Genomic DNA, 18,257 nt, shown 5'->3' on the forward strand with positions numbered 1-18,257 from the left:
GAGATGACCAAGAAATTTGATCAGCTATTGAACAGTTACAGCAACGTTTTCGAAGGTAGCTATGGAATTTTTACAATTTGTTTTTATGTCTTTTGCCAGTTTACTCATATTCTTTTTTCTGTTTTCTTATAAATGTCTTGGTCATTCCTTACTGAATTCTAAAATCCTCACAATTCCCAGTCTTCCTACTCTTTTGGCAACAGTATAAGCCCCTTCCTTTAATCCAAGACTACCTTTAACTTTTCTTGCTTGGACCATTGATGATTGGACCATTTTTCCCATGGGATTTTTATTCCTTAATAGAATGTATATTTGTTGCAAATTATGCATTGATGTTTTAAATGTTTTCCATTGCTTGTCTACCAACATATCATTTAATGTAGTTTTCCCAAATTACCTTACCCAACATGCCCCTTACACCTACATAGCTTGTTTTGTTCAGATTTAAGACCTTAGTTTGGGACTTAACTAAATCACTTTTAAACACAATGTAAAATTCTGTAATAATACTCTTCCCTCGAGGCCCCTTTATTACAAGGTTAATTAACTCTTTCTCATTGCAAAATACTAGATTTAAATAGCCTGTTCCCTTGGTTGGTTCCTCAATGTACTGATCTAAAAAATTATCTTAGGTACATTCCATGAACTCGTCCTCCACGTATTACTGCAAATTTAGTTTCCCCAGTCTGTATGACGATGAAAGTTCTACATGATGACTGTATTACCCTCATCACATGTGCCTCTAATTTCCTGCTTTATACTCTACCCTACACAACAACTACTGTTAGGAGGGGCTACAAATAATTTTCCTGCCCCTTGCTGTTTCTTAGCTCCACCCAAACTGATTCTACATCTTAATTTCTTAAGTTAAGATCATTTCTCTCTACTGTCTTTATTCTATTATTTATTATCAGAACTACTCCTCCTCCTTTTCCCTTTTGCCTATCTCATCTAAAAGTCAAGCATCCTGGAATATTTAGTTCCCATTTAGCATATCGGGGGAGTGAGAGAGGTGTCGGGGGACCTGTTGGTGGCTGGAAATCCAATGGTGATCCAGGGGGATCTGATGACTGTCAGGTCTGTTGGTAATTGTGGGAGTGGGCAGATTGTGGGCGTGGTTGACTCCTGCTCCTCCTGGCCCATGAGCAGTGATGTAAAGGCACTTGCCTGGTAGATTCAGCCCTTCTGGCCTTCTTTCAGCTGCCAATTTTACCAAGGCTTGGGAAACATGATAAAAAAAATAGAAGGACTGTTAAAATGAAGAGAGGGAGCCTCATTATAATATCTCAATTATCAACCTGCTTCCTGTGAATGAATTGATCATCCGTCCCTTGCCCTGTCTCCGTTAAAACTGGAAGTGGGTGGGTTCTGGACAGATTTGATTCCTGTTCCATATTTTTTGCATTTTAACTTTAGACATGACCCTGACCCACCCATCTTTGGGAGTTAAGATTCCATGTGTCTCTATTTCACTTCTAGTCATCTATACATTAGCAAAATAATCGGAGTACTTACCACTTTTTCTGTAACAGCCCCATGTGACTGTTAAATAGAAAAAACAGAATTATTCTCAAATCAGAAGGAAATTCATAATAAATGTCTCCTAATGCAATCACTTCCTATTTGTCTCAGTGAGGAGATCATGTGATTAATGTTAGATAAACATCTAACTCATTGAACATAAATTACACATTAATCACTCCAGTCAGAGTACAATATTACAACTTCCCTGGGACAACAAGATGAGAGTAATGTCCCAGCAGGTTTGAGATTCCTCTCACAGGTTTGGGGATTGCATCAATAGAGCAACTGACTTCTGGTTTGGCAGAAGGAAAGTCCCAGGATCCCATTCCAGGGAGTAGGAGTTTGAATCCCCGCTTTAACAAACCTCCTTGTGGGTCACAGTGTGAAGCTTATCACCTGGAGGGGAGGCTGGGCTAGAAAGAAAACACTGAGAAACAGACAGAACTATCAATAGCCTTGAAAGCTTGTATTCTGTCAGCCAGTCCCATGAGGCAGTAAAACAGCCTGTGATTCACTGTGCCATACATCATTCGGCAAGAAACCAGCAATGTACACAGAATGTTCAGCACAGACACTGGCCATTCTTCTCAATAGGTCTAGACCCATGTTAATGGTCCACATGAGACTCCCTCCCACTCTACTTCATCTAACCCTATCAACATATCCTTCTACTCCTTTCTCGCTTATGTGGTAATCTAGCTTCCCATTAAATGTTTCTATACATTACATCACTTCAAATACTCCTTGTGATAGCCAAGATCCACATTCTCACCACTCTCTGGATGAAGAAGTTTCTCATGAATTCCTTGTTGAATTTATCAGTGACTATTGTAAATTTATGGCCTTCAGTTTAGGTCTCCCCACAAAAGGAAACGTTTTCTCCATGTCTACCCTATCAAACCCTTTCATAATCTTAAAGACCTCTATCAGGTCACCCCTCAGCCTTCTCTGTTCTAGAAGAAAGAGCCCCAGCCTGTTCAATCTTTTCTGATAAATTTAACCTTTCAGTTCTGATATCGTCCATGTAAATCTTCTTTGTATCTTCTCCAGAGCTTCTATGTCCTTCTTATAATATGGCAATTAGAATGGTAAATGGTTCAGTGTAATCAGAGTCATGAGCAGGATTGTAACAGCTGCTTACCGTCTTCTTGACTGATACATCTCCTTGAGCTGCAAGAATGGCAAAATATTGGATCACTCTCTTGGTGTTCACTGTTTTCCCGGCACCAGACTCACCGCTGTGAAATAAATTAGATGAAAAAGCATGGAATCAGATCACATTCCCCACAGAGATCTCATTCCCGTAGAGCTTATTCCCCATAGAGCTCATTCCCCATTGAGCTCATTCCCCACAGAGATCTCATTCCCCATGGAGCTCGTTCCCCACAGAGAGCTCATTCCCCATAGAACTCATTCCCCACGGTGATCTCATTTCCATAGAGCTCATTCCCCACAGAGATCTCATTCCCCACAGAGATCTCATTCCCCATGGAACTCATTCCCCACAGAGATCTCATTCCCCATAGAACTCATTTCCCACAGAGATCTCATTCCCGTAGAGCTCATTCCCCACAGAGATCTCATACCTCACAGAAATCTCATTCCCCACAGAGAGCTCATTCCCCACAGAGATCTCATTCTCCATGGAGCTCGTTCCCCACAGAGAGCTCATTCCCCATAGAACTCATTCCCCATGGTGATCTCATTTCCATAGATCTCATTCCCCACAGAGATCTCATTCCCCATAGAGCTCATTCCCCACAGAGATCTCATTCCCGTAGAGCTCATTCCCCACAGAGATCTCATACCCCACACAAATCTCATTCCCCGTAGAGATCTCATTCCCCACAGAGAGCTCATTCCCCACAGAGATCTCATTCTCCATGGTGCTCATTCCCCACAGAGAGCTCATTCTCCATGGAGCTCATTCCCCACAGAGAGCTCATTCCCCACAGAGATCTCATTCTCCATGGTGCTCATTCCCCACAGAGATCTCATTCCCCACAGAGATCTCATTCCCCATGGAACTCATTCCCCACAGAGATCTCATTCCCCATAGAACTCATTCCCCACAGAGATCTCATTCCCGTAGAGCTCATTCCCCGTAGAGATCTCATACCTCACAGAAATCTCATTCCCCACAGAGAGCTCATTCCCCACAGAGATCTCATTCTCCATGGAGCTCGTTCCCCACAGAGAGCTCATTCCCCATAGAACTCATTCCCCATGGTGATCTCATTTCCATAGATCTCATTCCCCACAGAGATCTCATTCCCCATAGAGCTCATTCCCCACAGCGATCTCATTCCCGTAGAGCTCATTCCCCACAGAGATCTCATACCCCACAGAAATCTCATTCCCCGTAGAGATCTCATTCCCCACAGAGAGCTCATTCCCCACAGAGATCTCATTCTCCATGGTGCTCATTCCCCACAGAGAGCTCATTCTCCATGGAGCTCATTCCCCACAGATCTCATTCCCCACAGAGAGCTCATTCCCCACAGAGATCTCATTCTCCATGGTGCTCATTCCCCACAGAGATCTCATTCCCCATGGAACTCATTCCCCACAGAGATCTCATTCCCCATAGAACTCACTCCCCACAGAGATCTCATTCCCGTAGAGCTCATTCCCCACAGAGATCTCATACCCCACAGAAATCTCATTCCCCACAGAGAGCTCATTCCCCACAGAGATCTCATTCTCCATGGAGCTCGTTCCCCACAGAGAGCTCATTCCCCATAGAACTCATTCCCCACGGTGATCTCATTTCCATCGATCTCATTCCCCACAGAGATCTCATTCCCCACAGAGATCTCATTCCCCCTTGGAGCTCATTCCCCACAGAGATCTCATTCCCGTAGAGCTCATTCCCCACAGAGATCTCATACCCCACAGAAATCTCATTCCCCGTAGAGATCTCATTCCCCACAGAGAGCTCATTCCCCACAGAGATCTCATTCTCCATGGTGCTCATTCCCCACAGAGAGCTCATTCTCCATGGAGCTCATTCCCCACAGAACTCATTCCCCACAGAGATCTCATTCCCCACAGAGATCTCATTCCCCCTTGGAGCTCATTCCCCACAGAGATCTCATTCCCGTAGAGCTCATTCCCCACCGAGATCTCATACCCCACAGAAATCTCATTCCCCGTAGAGATCTCATTCCCCACAGAGAGCTCATTCCCCACAGAGATCTCATTCTCCATGGTGCTCATTCCCCACAGAGAGCTCATTCTCCATGGAGCTCATTCCCCACAGAACTCATTCCCCACAGAGAGCTCATTCTCCATGGAGCACATTCCCCACAGAACTCATTCCCCACAGAGAGCTCATTTGCATATAGCACACATTACTACAGTACCCAATTTTATGATTATGAATTCATTGTACAGAGGAATATTATCCTTATTGTGTTCCTCCACTAAAATATATTCTATTGGTACCCAACCCTACACTGTAACCATCCCAGAACACTCAACACCTCTGATTGTTAAAAAGTAGATTAAATGGGGTGTGATGTCTATTGGACAGTAAGAAACAGGATGAATTTAGAAGAATGAATCGGACCTAATTCTATGTGGGCACCTGACTCTGCTCCCAGAGACTATTCCGAATGGAAGACTTTCTCTGTACTGAGGTTAATGTATCAATGAAACAGGTTTCTTAGGGTTACTCACGTGATCAGCATTGACTGGTTCTCACGATCTGAAATCAAGAATAACATTGATTCAGACAACTTCAAATTCTGCCAATATAAACATCCTGAAATTGTGGCCCCTGATTTACAGGGAGGGCGAGACTATAAGCACCAAAGAGCTCAACAAGGCCGGGGACACGAAAGCCCTGCTGAATTTATAATCAGAATCGCTTTAACATCTTGTACTTCTGTCTTCCTTGGGGATGGTCCCCAGTCATCAAGGCCTGTGATTGGGGCTTAAGGGGGTCGATGGGTTTGGTAATCAGGAGGAAGAGGGAGTTTGGGACTGGGGGAAGGAGGCAGTGCCCAGGGGAATCACTCCTGCTTTCCATGCACAAGAAGTGCCTCCATATCAATGCTGGGTTTCCCGACTCCTGGGAAACTTTGTAGCATGAGTTAACTTCAAAATGGCTTCACTATGGGAGCTCAATTTGGATATGTTAATAAGCATCCCAGCTCTCCACTGTGGGCCTTTCAGACTCATGCACGGCAGATTGTGCTGGCATCTTGTATTTAATTAACCCCCCCCCCCTTCGACCCTCTCAGACCTGTCAGCGAAGGTGAATATAAAGGCCTATATTTCTGGCAAAATTAAAAGGAGCTTAACCAATTTCCAGATGGACCCCTGAGTTCAACGGACTGCATTGTTAAGACTTCCTTAATAATAGATTCCAGCATTTTCCCAATGACCGATGTTAGGCTAACTGGTCCGCGGTTCCCTGTTTTCTCTCTCCGTCCTTTCTTGAAAAGCGTTGTAACATTTGCCAACTTTCAATCTGATGGGACCATTTCCGAATCTAAGGAAGTTTGGAAAATCATAGTAGGTACATCCACTATCTCTGCAGCTATCTCTTTTAGAATGTCGGCCATCAGGTTCTGCGGATTTGTCAGATTTTAATCCCTAAAGTTTCTCCAATACTTCTTGTCTGCTGATATTAATTTCCTCAATCTTTGTAGTCCCTATATTGCTATCTATTACTGGTGTGAAACTTGTGTCTTCTACTCTGAAGACAGACACAAATTTTGTTCAGTGCCTCAGCCATTTCCTCATTCCCCATGATAATTTCTCTTGTCTCTGCTTCTCAGGGGCAAATATTTACTTCAGCTACTCTCTTCCTTTTTGTGTACTTATAAAAGTTCTTACAATCTGTTTTTATATTGCCCTAGTCAGAGTCCCAAAGAAATGTCTCCCCATTAGAGAGAGATAGTTGGTGAGGGTCACCACTCCTCAAGTGTGGGGCAAGGCAAGGAGGCAGGCCTCCATGAGCTAGCACAGCCGGTACGGGGATTGAACCCATGCTGTTGGTGTCTTTCTGCAGTTTATGCTAGCTGTCTAGTCAACTGAGCCCCCCTGTTTTTACATTACTGGCTAGTTTACTCTCATTCTATATTTTCCTTTTTTTAAATCAATTTTTGGTGGCCCTTTGCTGGTTTCTAAAACACACCCAATCCTTAGACTTGCTACTCTTTTTTGCAACATTGTAATGCTGTCTTGATGTCAAGGGCAGTTACTCTCACCTCACCTCTTGAGTTCAGCTCTTTTGTCCATGTTTGAACCAAGGCTGTAATGAGGTCAGGAGCTGAGTGGCCCTGGCAGAACCCAAACTGAGCATCACTAAGCAGGTTATTGATAAGCAGGTGCCACTTGATGGCACTGTTGATGACACCTTCCATCACTTTACTGATGATTGAGAGTAGGCTGATGGGGCGGTAATTGGCCGGGTTGGACTTGTCGTGCTTTTTGTGTACAGGACATACCTGGGCAATTTTCCACATTGCAGGGTAGATGCCAGTGTTGTAGCTGTACTGGAACAGCTTGGCTATGGGCGCAGCAAGTTCTGGAGCACAGGTCTTCAGTACTATTTCCGGAATATTGTCAGGGCCCATAGCTTTTGCAGTATCCAGTGCCTTCAGTCATTTCTTGATATCACGCGGAGTGAATCGAATAGGCTGAAGACTGGCATCTGTGACATCGGGGACTTCAGGAGGAGGCCGAGATGGATCATCAACTCGGCACTCCTGGCTGAAGATTGTTGCAAATGCTTCAGCCTTATTTTTTTCACTGATGTGCTGGACTCCCACATCATTGAGGATGGGGATATTTGTGGAGCCACCTCCTCCAGCTAGTTGTTTAATTGTCCACCACCATTCACGGCTGGATGTGGCAGGACTGCAGAGCTTAGATCTGATCCGTTGGTTATGGGATCGCTTAGCTCTGTCTATCGCATACTGCTTACGCTGTTTGGCATGCAAGTAGTCCTGTGTTGTAGCTTCACCAGGTTGACACTTCATTTTGAGGTATACGTGGTGCTGCTCCTGGCATGCCCTCCTGCACTCTTCATTGAACCAGGGTTGGTCTCCTGGCTTGATGGTAACGGTAGAGTGGGGGATATGCCGAGCCATGAGGTTACAGATTGTGGTTGAGTACAATTCTGCTGCTGCTGATGGCCCACAGCGCCTCGTGGATGCCCAGTTTTGCATTGCTAGATCTATTCAAAATCTATCCCATTTAGCACGGTGATAGTGCCACACAACATGATGGACGGTATCCTCAATGTGAAGGCGGGACTTAGTCTCCAAAAGTACTGTGCGGTGGTCACTCCTACCAATACTGTCATGAACAGAAGCATCTGCGGCAGTCAGATTGGTGAGGACGAGGTCAAGTATGTTTTTCCCTCGTGTTGGTTCCCCCACCACCTGCCGCAGACCCAGTCTAGCAGCTATGTCCTTTAGGGCTCGGCCAGCTCGGTCAGTAGTGGTGCTACCGAGCCACTCTTGGTGATGGACATTGAAGTCCCCCACCCAGAGTACATTTTCTGCTCTTACCACCCTCAGTGCTTCCTCCAAGTGCTGTTCAACATGGAGGAGTACTGAGTCATCAGCTGAGGGAGGGCAGTAGGTGGTAATCAGCAGGAGGTTACCTTGCCCATGTTTGACCTGATATAATGAGACTTCATGGGGTCCCGAGTCGATGTTGAGGACTCCCAGGGCAACTCCCTCCCTACTGTATACCACTGTGCCACCACCTCTGGTGGGTCTGTTCTGCCGGTGGGACAGGACATACCAGGGGATGGTGATGGCAGTGTCTGGGACATTGTCTGTAAGGTATGATTCCGTGAGTATGACTATGTCAGGCTGTTGCTCGATTAGTCTGTGGGACAGCTCTCCCAACTTTGGCACAAACCCCAGATGTTAGTAAGGAGGACTTTGTAGGGTCGACAGGGCTGGGTTTGCCGTTGTTGTTTCCGGTGCCTAGGTCGATGCCGGGTGGTCCGTCCGGTTTCATTCCTTTTTATAGACTTCGTAGTGGTTAGGTACAACTGAGTGGCTTTCTAGGCCATTTCAGAGGGCATGTAAGAGTTAACCACATTGCTGTGGGTATGGAGTCACATGTAGGCCAGACCAGGTAAGGACAGCAGATTTCCTTCCCTAAAGCACATTAGTGAACGAGATGGGTTTTTACAACAATCGACAATGGTTTCATGGCCATCATTAGACTAGCTTTTAATTCCAGATTTATTAATTAAATTCAAATTCCACCTTCTGCTGTGGTGGGATTCGAACCCATGTCCCCAGAGAAATACCCTGGGTCTCTGGGTTACTAGTCCAGTGATAATACCACTACGCCATCGCCTACCCCTGATTATTACCTTTGAGGTTCGGCTTTTTAATTTAGCCCCTAGCTGCTCATATTCTCTATGCAGAATCTCTTTCCTAATCCTATCTATGACGTCGGTACCCACATGGACCAGGACAACTGGATCGTCCCCCTCCCACTGCAAGTTCCTCTTCAGCCCTGAGCAGATGACACGAACCCTGGCAAAGGTCCGGCAACACAGCCGTCTGGACTATCACTCTTGGCTGCAAAGAACAGTGTTAATCCCCCTGATTATACTGTCCCTACTACCACTGCATTCAGATTTACTCCTCCTGCTTGAATAGGTTCCCACCACCACCGCTCTGTTAAACTGTTCGCTGGTCCTGCTCTCTCTCTCTCTCCCTCCTTCCCACCATCACTCTTTTAAACTGCTCGATGGTCCTGCTCACTCTCTCTCTCCCTCCTTCCCACCACCGCTCTTTTAAACTGCTCGATGGTCCTGCTCACTCTCTCTCTCCCTCCTTCCCACCACCGCTCTTTTAAACTGCTCGTTGGTCCTGCTCTCTCTCTCTCTCCCTCCTTCCCACCACTCTTTTAAACTGCTCGTTGGTCCTGCTCTCTCTCTCTCTCCCTCCTTCCCACCACTGCTCTTTTAAACTGCTCGTTGGTCCTGCTCTCTCTCTCTCTCCCTCCTTCCCACGACTCTTTTAAACTGCTCGTTGGTCCTGCTCTCTCTCTCTCTCCCTCCTTCCCACCACTGCTCTTTTAAACTGCTCGTTGGTCCTGCTTTCTCTCTCTCTCCCTCCTTCCCACCACTGCTCTTTTAAACTGCTCGCTGGTCCTGCTCTATCTGTCTCTCCCTCCTTCCCACCACTGCTCTTTTAAACTGCTCGTCGGTCCTGCTCTCTCTCTCTCTCCCTCCTTCCCACCACTATTTTAAACTGCTCGCTGGTCCTGCTCTCTCTCTCTCTCCCTCCTTCCCACCACTATTTTAAACTGCTCGCTGGTCCTGCTATCTCTCTCTCTCCCTCCTTCCCACCACTATGTTAAACTGCTCGCTGGTCCTGCTCTCTCTCTCTCTCTCCCTCCTTCCCACCACTATTTTAAACTGCTCGCTGGTCCTGTTCTCTCTCTCTCTCTCTCCTTCCCACCACTGCTCTTTTAAACTGCTCGTTGGTCCTGCTCTCTCTCTCTCTCCCTCCTTCCCACCACTATGTTAAACTGCTCGCTGGTCCTGCTCTCTCTCTCTCTCTCCCTCCTTCCCACCACTATTTTAAACTGCTCGCTGGTCCTGCTCTCTCTCTCTCTCCCTCCTTCCCACCACTCTTTTAAACTGCTCATTGGTCCTGCTCTCTCTCTCTCTCCCTCCTTCCCACCACTCTTTCAAACTGCTGACTGGTCCTGCTCTCTCTCTCTCTCTCTCTCTCTCTCCTTCCCACCACCACTCTTTTAAACTGCTCGTTGGTCCTGCTCTCTCTCTCTCTCCCTCCTTCCCACCACTGCTCTTTTAAACTGCTCGCTGGTCCTGGCTCTCTCTCTCTCTCCTTCCCACCACCACTCTTTTAAACTGCTCGATGGTCCTGCTCTCTCTCTCTCTCCCTCCTTCCCACCACTGCTCTTTTAAACTGCTCGCTGGTCCTGCTCTCTCTCTCTCTCACTCCTTCCCACCAAAACTCATTTAAACTGCTCGATGGTCCTGCTCTCTCTCTCTCTCACTCCTTCCCACCACCACTCATTTAAACTGCTCGCTGGTCCTGCTCTCTCTCTCTCCGTCCTTCCCACCACCACTCTTTTAAACTGTACGCTGGTCCTGCTCTCTCTCTCTCTCCGTCCTTCCCACCACTCTTTTAAACTGTTCGCTGGTCCTGCTCTCTCTCTCTCTCCCTCCTTCCCACCATCACTCTTTTAAACTGCTCGTTGGTCCTGCTCTCTCTCTCTCTCCCTCCTTCCCACCATCACTCTTTTAAACTGCTCGCTGGTCCTGCTCTCTCTCTCTCTCCCTCCTTCCCACCACCGCTCTTTTAAACTGCTCGTTGGTCCTGCTCTCTCTCTCTCTCCCTCCTTCCCACCACTCTTTTAAACTGCTCGTTGGTCCTGCTCTCTCTCTCTCTCCCTCCTTCCCACCACTGCTCTTTTAAACTGCTCGTTGATCCTGCTCTCTCTCTCTCTCCCTCCTTCCCACCACTGCTCTTTTAAACTGCTCGCTGGTCCTGCTCTCTCTGTCTCTCCCTCCTTCCCACCACTGCTCTTTTAAACTGCTCGTCGGTCCTGCTCTCTCTCTCTCTCCCTCCTTCCCACCACTATTTTAAACTGCTCGCTGGTCCTGCTCTCTCTCTCTCTCTCCCTCCTTCCCACCACTATTTTAAACTGCTCGCTGGTCCTGTTCTCTCTCTCTCTCTCTCCTTCCCACCGCTCTTTTAAACTGCTCGTTGGTCCTGCTCTCTCTCTCTCTCCCTCCTTCCCACCACTCTTTTAAACTGCTCATTGGTCCTGCTCTCTCTCTCTCTCCCTCCTTCCCACCACTATTTTAAACTGCTCGCTGGTCCTGTTCTCTCTCTCTCTCTCTCCTTCCCACCACTATTTTAAACTGCTCGCTGGTCCTGCTCTCTCTCTCTCTCTCCCTCCTTCCCACCACTATTTTAAACTGCTCGCTGGTCCTGCTCTCTCTCTCTCTCTCTCCTTCCCACCGCTCTTTTAAACTGCTCGTTGGTCCTGCTCTCTCTCTCTCTCCCTCCTTCCCAACACTCTTTCAAACTGCTCACTGGTCCTGCTCTCTCTCTCTCTCTCTCTCTCTCCTTCCCACCACCACTCTTTTAAACTGCTCGTTGGTCCTGCTCTCTCTCTCTCTCCCTCCTTCCCACCACTGCTCTTTTAAACTGCTCACTGGTCCTGCTCTCTCTCTCTCTCTCTCTCTCTCCTTCCCACCACCACTCTTTTAAACTGCTCGTTGGTCCTGCTCTCTCTCTCTCTCCCTCCTTCCCACCACTGCTCTTTTAAACTGCTCGCTGGTCCTGCTCTCTCTCTCTCTCTCTCCTTCCCACCGCTCTTTTAAACTGCTCGTTGGTCCTGCTCTCTCTCTCTCTCCCTCCTTCCCACCACTCTTTCAAACTGCTCACTGCTCCTGCTCTCTCTCTCTCTCTCTCTCCCTCCTTCCCACCACTCTTTTAAACTGCTCGCTGGTCCTGCTCTCTCTCTCTCTCTCCCTCCTTCCCACCACTATTTTAAACTGCTCGCTGGTCCTGCTCTCTCTCTCTCTCTCTCCTTCCCACCGCTCTTTTAAACTGCTCGTTGGTCCTGCTCTCTCTCTCTCTCCCTCCTTCCCACCACTCTTTCAAACTGCTCACTGGTCCTGCTCTCTCTCTCTCTCTCTCTCTCTCCTTCCCACCACCACTCTTTTAAACTGCTCGTTGGTCCTGCTCTCTCTCTCTCTCCCTGCTTCCCACCACTGCTCTTTTAAACTGCTCGCTTGTCCTGCTCTCTCTCTCTCTCCCTCCTTCCCACCATCACTCTTTTAAACTGCTCGCTGGTCCTGCTCTCTCTCTCTCTCTCTCCTTCCCACCACTGCTCTTTTAAACTGCTCGCTGGTCCTGCTCTCTCTCTCTCTCTCTCTCTCCTTCCCACCGCTCTTTTAAACTGTTCGCTGGTCCTGCTCTCTCTCTCTCTCCCTCCTTCCCACCACTCTTTTAAACTGTTCGCTGGTCCTGCTCTCTCTCTCTCTCCCTCCTTCCCACCACTCTTTTAAACTGCTCGCTGGTCCTGCTCTCTCTCTCTCCCTCCTTCCCACCACCACTCTTTTAAACTGCTTGCTGGTCCTGCTCTCTCTCTCTCTCCCTCCTTCCCACCACCACTCTTTTAAACTGCTCGTTGGTCCTGCTCTCTCTCTCTCCGTCCTTCCCACCACCACTCTATCAAACTGTTCGCTGGTCCTGCTCTCTCTCTCTCTCTCTCCCTCCTTTCCACCACTCTTTTAAACTGCTCGCTGGTCCTGCTCTCTCTCTCTCTCTCCCTCCTTCCCACCATCACTCTTTTAAACTGCTCGCTGGTCCTGCTCTCTCTCTCTCCCTCCTTCCCACCACTGCTCTTTTAAACTGCTCGCTGGTCCTGCTCTCTCTCTCCCTCCCTCCTTCCCACCATCACTCTTTTAAACTGCTCGCTGGTCCTGCTCTCTCTCTCCCTCCCTCCTTCCCACCACTCTTTTAAACTGTTCGCTGGTCCTGCTCTCTCTCTCTCTCTCTCCCTCCTTCCCACCATCACTCTTTTAAACTGCTCGCTGGTCCTGCTCTCTCTCTCTTTCTCCCTCCTTCCCACCACCACTCTTTTAAACTGCTCGCTGGTCCTGCTCTCTCTCTCTCTCCCTCCTTCCCACCGCTCTTTTAAACTGCTCGCTGGTCCTGCTCTCTCTCTCTCTCCCTCCTTCCCACCGCTCTTTTAAACTGCTCGTTGGTCCTGCTCTCTCTCTCTCTCCCTCCTTCCCACCATCACTCTTTTAAACTGCTCACTGGTCCTGCTCTCTCTCTCTCTCCCTCCTTCCCACCACCGCTCTTTTAAACTGCTCGTTGGTCCTGCTCTCTCTCTCTCTCCCTCCTTCCCACCACCACTCTTTTAAACTGCTCGCTGGTCCTGCTCTCTCTCTCTCTCTCTCCCTCCTTCCCACCGCTCTTTTAAACTGCACGTTGGTCCTGCTCTCTCTCTCTCTCCCTCCTTCCCACCATCACTCTTTTAAACTGCTCGCTGGTCCTGCTCTCTCTCTCTCTCCCTCCTTCCCACCATCACTCTTTTAAACTGCTCGCTGGTCCTGCTCTCTCTCTCTCTCTCTCCCTCCTTCCCACCGCTCTTTTAAACTGCTCGTTGGTCCTGCTCTCTCTCTCTCTCCCTCCTTCCCACCACCGCTCTTTTAAACTGCTCGTTGGTCCTGCTCCCTCTCTCTCTCCCTCCTTCCCACCACCACTCTTTTAAACTGCTCGCTGGTCCTGCTCTCTCTCTCTCTCTCTCTCTCCTTCCCACCACTCTTTTAAACTGCTCGCTGGTCCTGCTCTCTCTCTCTCTCCCTCCTTCCCACCACCGCTCTTTTAAACTGCTCGCTGGTCCTGCTCTCTCTCTCTCCCTCCTTCCCACCACTGCTCTTTTAAACTGCTCGCTGGTCCTGCTCTCTCTCTCTCTCCCTCCTTCCCACCACCGCTCTTTTAAACTGCTCGCTGGTCCTGCTCTCTCTCTCTCTCTCTCTCTCTCTCCCTCCTTCCCACCATCACTCTTTTAAACTGCTCGCTGGTCCTGCTCTCTCTCTCTCTCTCTCTCCCCCCTTCCCACCACCACTCTTTTAAACTGCTCGCTGGTCCTGCTCTCTCTCTCTCTCTCTCTCTCTCTCTCCCTCCTTCCCACCACCACTCTTTTAAACTGCTCGCTGGTCCTGCTCTCTCTCTCTCTCCCTCCTTCCCACCATCACTCTTTTAAACTGCTCGCTGGTCCTGCTCTCTCTCCCTCTCTCCCTCCTTCCCACCACCACTCTTTTAAACTGCTCGCTGGTCCTGCTCTCTCTCTCTCTCTCTCTCTCTCCCTCCTTCCCACCACCACTCTTTTAAACTGTTCGCTGGTCCTGCTCTCTCTCTCTCTCCCTCCTTCCCACCACCAACCTTTTAAACTGCTCGCTGGTCCTGCTCTCCCTCTCTCTCCCTCCTTCCCACCACCAACCTTTTAAACTGCTCGCTGGTCCTGCTCTCTCTCTCTCTCTCTCTCTCCTTCCCAGCACTCTTTTAAACTGCTCGCTGGTCCTGCTCTCTCTCTCTCTCCCTCCTTCCCACCACCGCTCTTTTAAACTTCTCGCTGGTCCTGCTCTCTCTCTCTCTCCCTCCTTCCCACCACTCTTTTAAACTGCTCGCTGGTCCTGCTCTCTCTCTCTCTCCCTCCTTCCCACCACCACTCTTTTAAACTGCTCGCTGGTCCTGCTCACTCTCTCTCTCTCCCTCCTTCCCACCACCGCTCTTTTAAACTGCTCGCTGGTCCTGCTCTCTCTCTCTCCCTCCTTCCCACCACTGCTCTTTTAAACTGCTCGCTGGTCCTGCTCTCTCTCTCTCTCCCTCCTTCCCACCACTCTTTTAAACTGCTCGCTGGTCCTGCTCTCTCTCTCTCCCTCCTTCCCTCCACCGCTTTATTAAACTGCTCGCTGGTCCTGCTCTCTCTCTCTCTCCCTCCTTCCCACCACCACTCTTTTAAACAGCTCGCTGGTCCTGCTCTCTCTCTCTCTCCCTCCTTCCCACCGCTTTATTAAACTGCTCGCTGGTCCTGCTCTCTCTCTCTCACCCTCCTTCCCACCGCTTTATTAAACTGCTCGCTGGTCCTGCTCTCTCTCTCTCTCCCTCCTTCCCACCACCACACTTTTAAACTGCTCGCTGGTCCTGCTCTCTCTCTCTCTCTCCCTCCTTCCCACCACTATTTTAAACTGCTCGCTGGTCCTGCTCTCTCTCTCTCTCTCTCCTTCCCACCGCTCTTTTAAACTGCTCGTTGGTCCTGCTCTCTCTCTCTCTCCCTCCTTCCCAACACTCTTTTAAACTGCTCATTGGTCCTGCTCTCTCTCTCTCTCCCTCCTGCCCACCACTCTTTCAACCTGCTCTCTGGTCCTGCTCTCTCTCTCTCTCTCTCTCTCTCCTTCCCACCACCACTCTTTTAAACTGCTCGTTGGTCCTGCTCTCTCTCTCTCTCCCTCCTTCCCACCACTGCTCTTTTAAACTGCTCGCTGGTCCTGCTCTCTCTCTCTCTCTCTCTCTCCTTCCCACCGCCACTCTTTTAAACTGCTCGCTGGTCCTGCTCTCTCTCTCTCTCCCTCCTTCCCACCACTGCTCTTTTAAACTGTTCGCTGGTCCTGCTCTCTCTCTCTCTCTCTCCCTCCTTCCCACCACCATTCTTTTAAACTGCTCGCTGGTCCTGCTCTCTCTCTCTCTCTCCCTCCTTCCCAGCACTATTTTAAACTGCTCGCTGGTCCTGCTCTCTCTCTCTCTCCCTCCTTCCCAACACTCTTTTAAACTGCTCGCTGGTCCTGCTCTCTCTCTCTCTCCCTCCTTCCCAACACTCTTTTAAACTGCTCGCTGGTCCTTCTCTCTCTCTCTCGCCCTCCTTCCCACCACCGCTCTTTTAAACTGCTCGCTGGTCCTGCTCTCTCTCTCTCTCTCTCCCTCCTTCCCACCATCACTCTTTTAAACTGGTTGCTGGTCCTGCTCTCTCTCTCTCTCTCTCTCTCTCTCCCCCCTTCCCACCACCACTCTTTTAAACTGTTCGCTGGTCCTGCTCTCTCTCTCTCTCTCTCTCTCTCTCCCTCCTTCCCACCACCACACTTTTAAACTGCTCGCTGGTCCTGCTCTCTCTCTCTCTCCCTCCTTCCCACCATCACTCTTTTAAACTGCTCGCTGGTCCTGCTCTCTCTCTCTCTCTCTCTCTCTCTCTCCCTCCTTCCCACCACCACTCTTTTAAACTGCTCGCTGGTCCTGCTCTCTCTCTCTCTCTCTCTCTCTCTCTCCTTCCCACTACCACTCTTTTAAACTGTTCGCTGGTCCTGCTCTCTCTCTCTCTCCCTCCTTCCCACCACCAACCTTTTAAACTGCTTGCTGGTCCTGCTCTCTCTCTCTCTCTCTCCTTCCCACCACCAACCTTTTAAACAGCTCGCTGGTCCTGCTCTCTCTCTCTCTCCCTCCTTCCCACCGCTCTTTTAAACTGCTCGCTGGTCCTGCTCTCTCTCTCTCTCCCTCCTTCCCACCGCTTTATTAAACTGCTCGCTGGTCCTGCTCTCTCTCTCTCTCCCTCCTTCCCACCACCACTCTTTTAAACTGCTCGCTGGTCCTGCTCTCTCTCTCTCTCTCTCCCTCCTTCCCACCACTATTTTAAACTGCTCGCTGGCCCTGCTCTCTCTCTCTCTCCTTCCCACCACTCTTTTAAACTGCTCATTGATCCTGCTCTCTCTCTCTCTCCCTCCTTCCCACCACCCTTTCAAACTGCTCACTGGTCCTGCTCTCTCTCTCTCTCTCTCTCTCTCCTTCCCACCACCACTCTTTTAAACTGCTCGTTGGTCCTGCTCTCTCTCTCTCTCCCTCCTTCCCTCCACTGCTCTTTTAAACTGCTCGCTGGTCCTGCTCTCTCTCTCTCTCCCTCCTTCCCACCACTGCTCTTTTAAACTGTTCGCTGGTCCTGCTCTCTCTCTCTCTCTGCCTCCTTCCCACCACCACTCTTTTAAACTGCTCGCTGGTCCTGCTCTCTCTCTCTCTCCCTCCTTCCCACCACTATTTTAAACTGCTCGCTGGTCCTGCTCTCTCTCTCTCTCTCTCCTTCCCACCGCTCTTTTAAACTGCTCGTTGGTCCTGCTCTCTCTCTCTCTCCCTCCTTCCCAACACTCTTTTAAACTGCTCATTGGTCCTGCTCTCTCTCTCTCTCCCTCCTTCCCACCACTCTTTCAAACTGCTCACTGGTCCTGCTCTCTCTCTCTCTCTCTCTCTCTCCTTCCCACCACCACTCTTTTAAACTGCTCGTTGGTCCTGCTCTCTCTCTCTCTCCCTCCTTCCCACCACTGCTCTTTTAAACTGCTCGCTGGTCCTGCTCTCTCTCTCTCTCTCTCCTTCCCACCACCACTCTTTTAAACTGCTCGCTGGTTCTGCTCTCTCTCTCTCTCTCCCTCCTTCCCACCACTATTTTAAACTGCTCGCTGGTCCTGCTCTCTCTCTCTCTCTCTCTCCTTCCCACCACTCTTTTAAACTGCTCATTGGTCCTGCTCTCTCTCTCTCTCCCTCCTTCCCACCACTCTTTCAAACTGCTCACTAGGTCCTGCTCTCTCTCTCTCTCTCTCTCTCTCTCTCTTTCCCACCACCACTCTTTTAAACTGCTCGTTGGTCCTGCTCTCTCTCTCTCTCCCTCCTTCCCACCACTGCTCTTTTAAACTGCTCGCTGGTCCTGCTCTCTCTCTCTCTCCCTCCTTCCCACCACTGCTCTTTTAAACTGTTCGCTGGTCCTGCTCTCTCTCTCTCTCTCCCTCCTTCCCACCACCACTCTTTTAAACTGCCCGCTGGTCCTGCTCTCTCTCTCTCTCTCTCTCCCTCCTTCCCACCACCACTCTTTTAAACTGCTCGCTGGTCCTGCTCTCTCTCTCTCTCCCTCCTTCCCACCGCTCTTTTAAACTGCTCGTTGGTCCTGCTCTCTCTCTCTCTCCCTCCTTCCCAACACTCTTTTAAACTGCTCATTGGTCCTGCTCTCTCTCTCTCTCCCTCCTTCCCACCACTCTTTCAAACTGCTCACTGGTCCTGCTCTCTCTCTCTCTCTCTCTCTCTCCTTCCCACCACCACTCTTTTAAACTGCTCGTTGGTCCTGCTCTCTCTCTCTCTCCCTCCTTCCCACCACTGCTCTTTTAAACTGCTCGCTGGTCCTGCTCTCTCTCTCTCTCTCTCCTTCCCACCACCACT

General features: G+C 49.4%; 1 protein-coding gene across 1 annotated transcript in view; it reads right to left on the bottom strand.

Moving 5' to 3' along the window:
• LOC137350994 (myosin-7B-like) overlaps nt 1-18,257 on the bottom strand; it is a 237,743-nt gene that overhangs the window by 178,485 nt on the left and 41,001 nt on the right. The window contains exons 5-6 of the mRNA XM_068015735.1: nt 5,206-5,233; nt 2,666-2,762 (exon numbers count right to left, since the gene is read on the bottom strand). Of these exons, the coding sequence (XP_067871836.1) occupies nt 2,666-2,762; nt 5,206-5,233 (125 nt within the window). The remainder of the gene's footprint in view (nt 1-2,665; nt 2,763-5,205; nt 5,234-18,257) is intronic.

The sequence above is a fragment of the Heterodontus francisci genome, chromosome 2 (genome assembly GCF_036365525.1).
Source record: "Heterodontus francisci isolate sHetFra1 chromosome 2, sHetFra1.hap1, whole genome shotgun sequence".
In the NCBI taxonomy this organism is placed as follows: Eukaryota; Metazoa; Chordata; class Chondrichthyes; order Heterodontiformes; family Heterodontidae; genus Heterodontus; species Heterodontus francisci.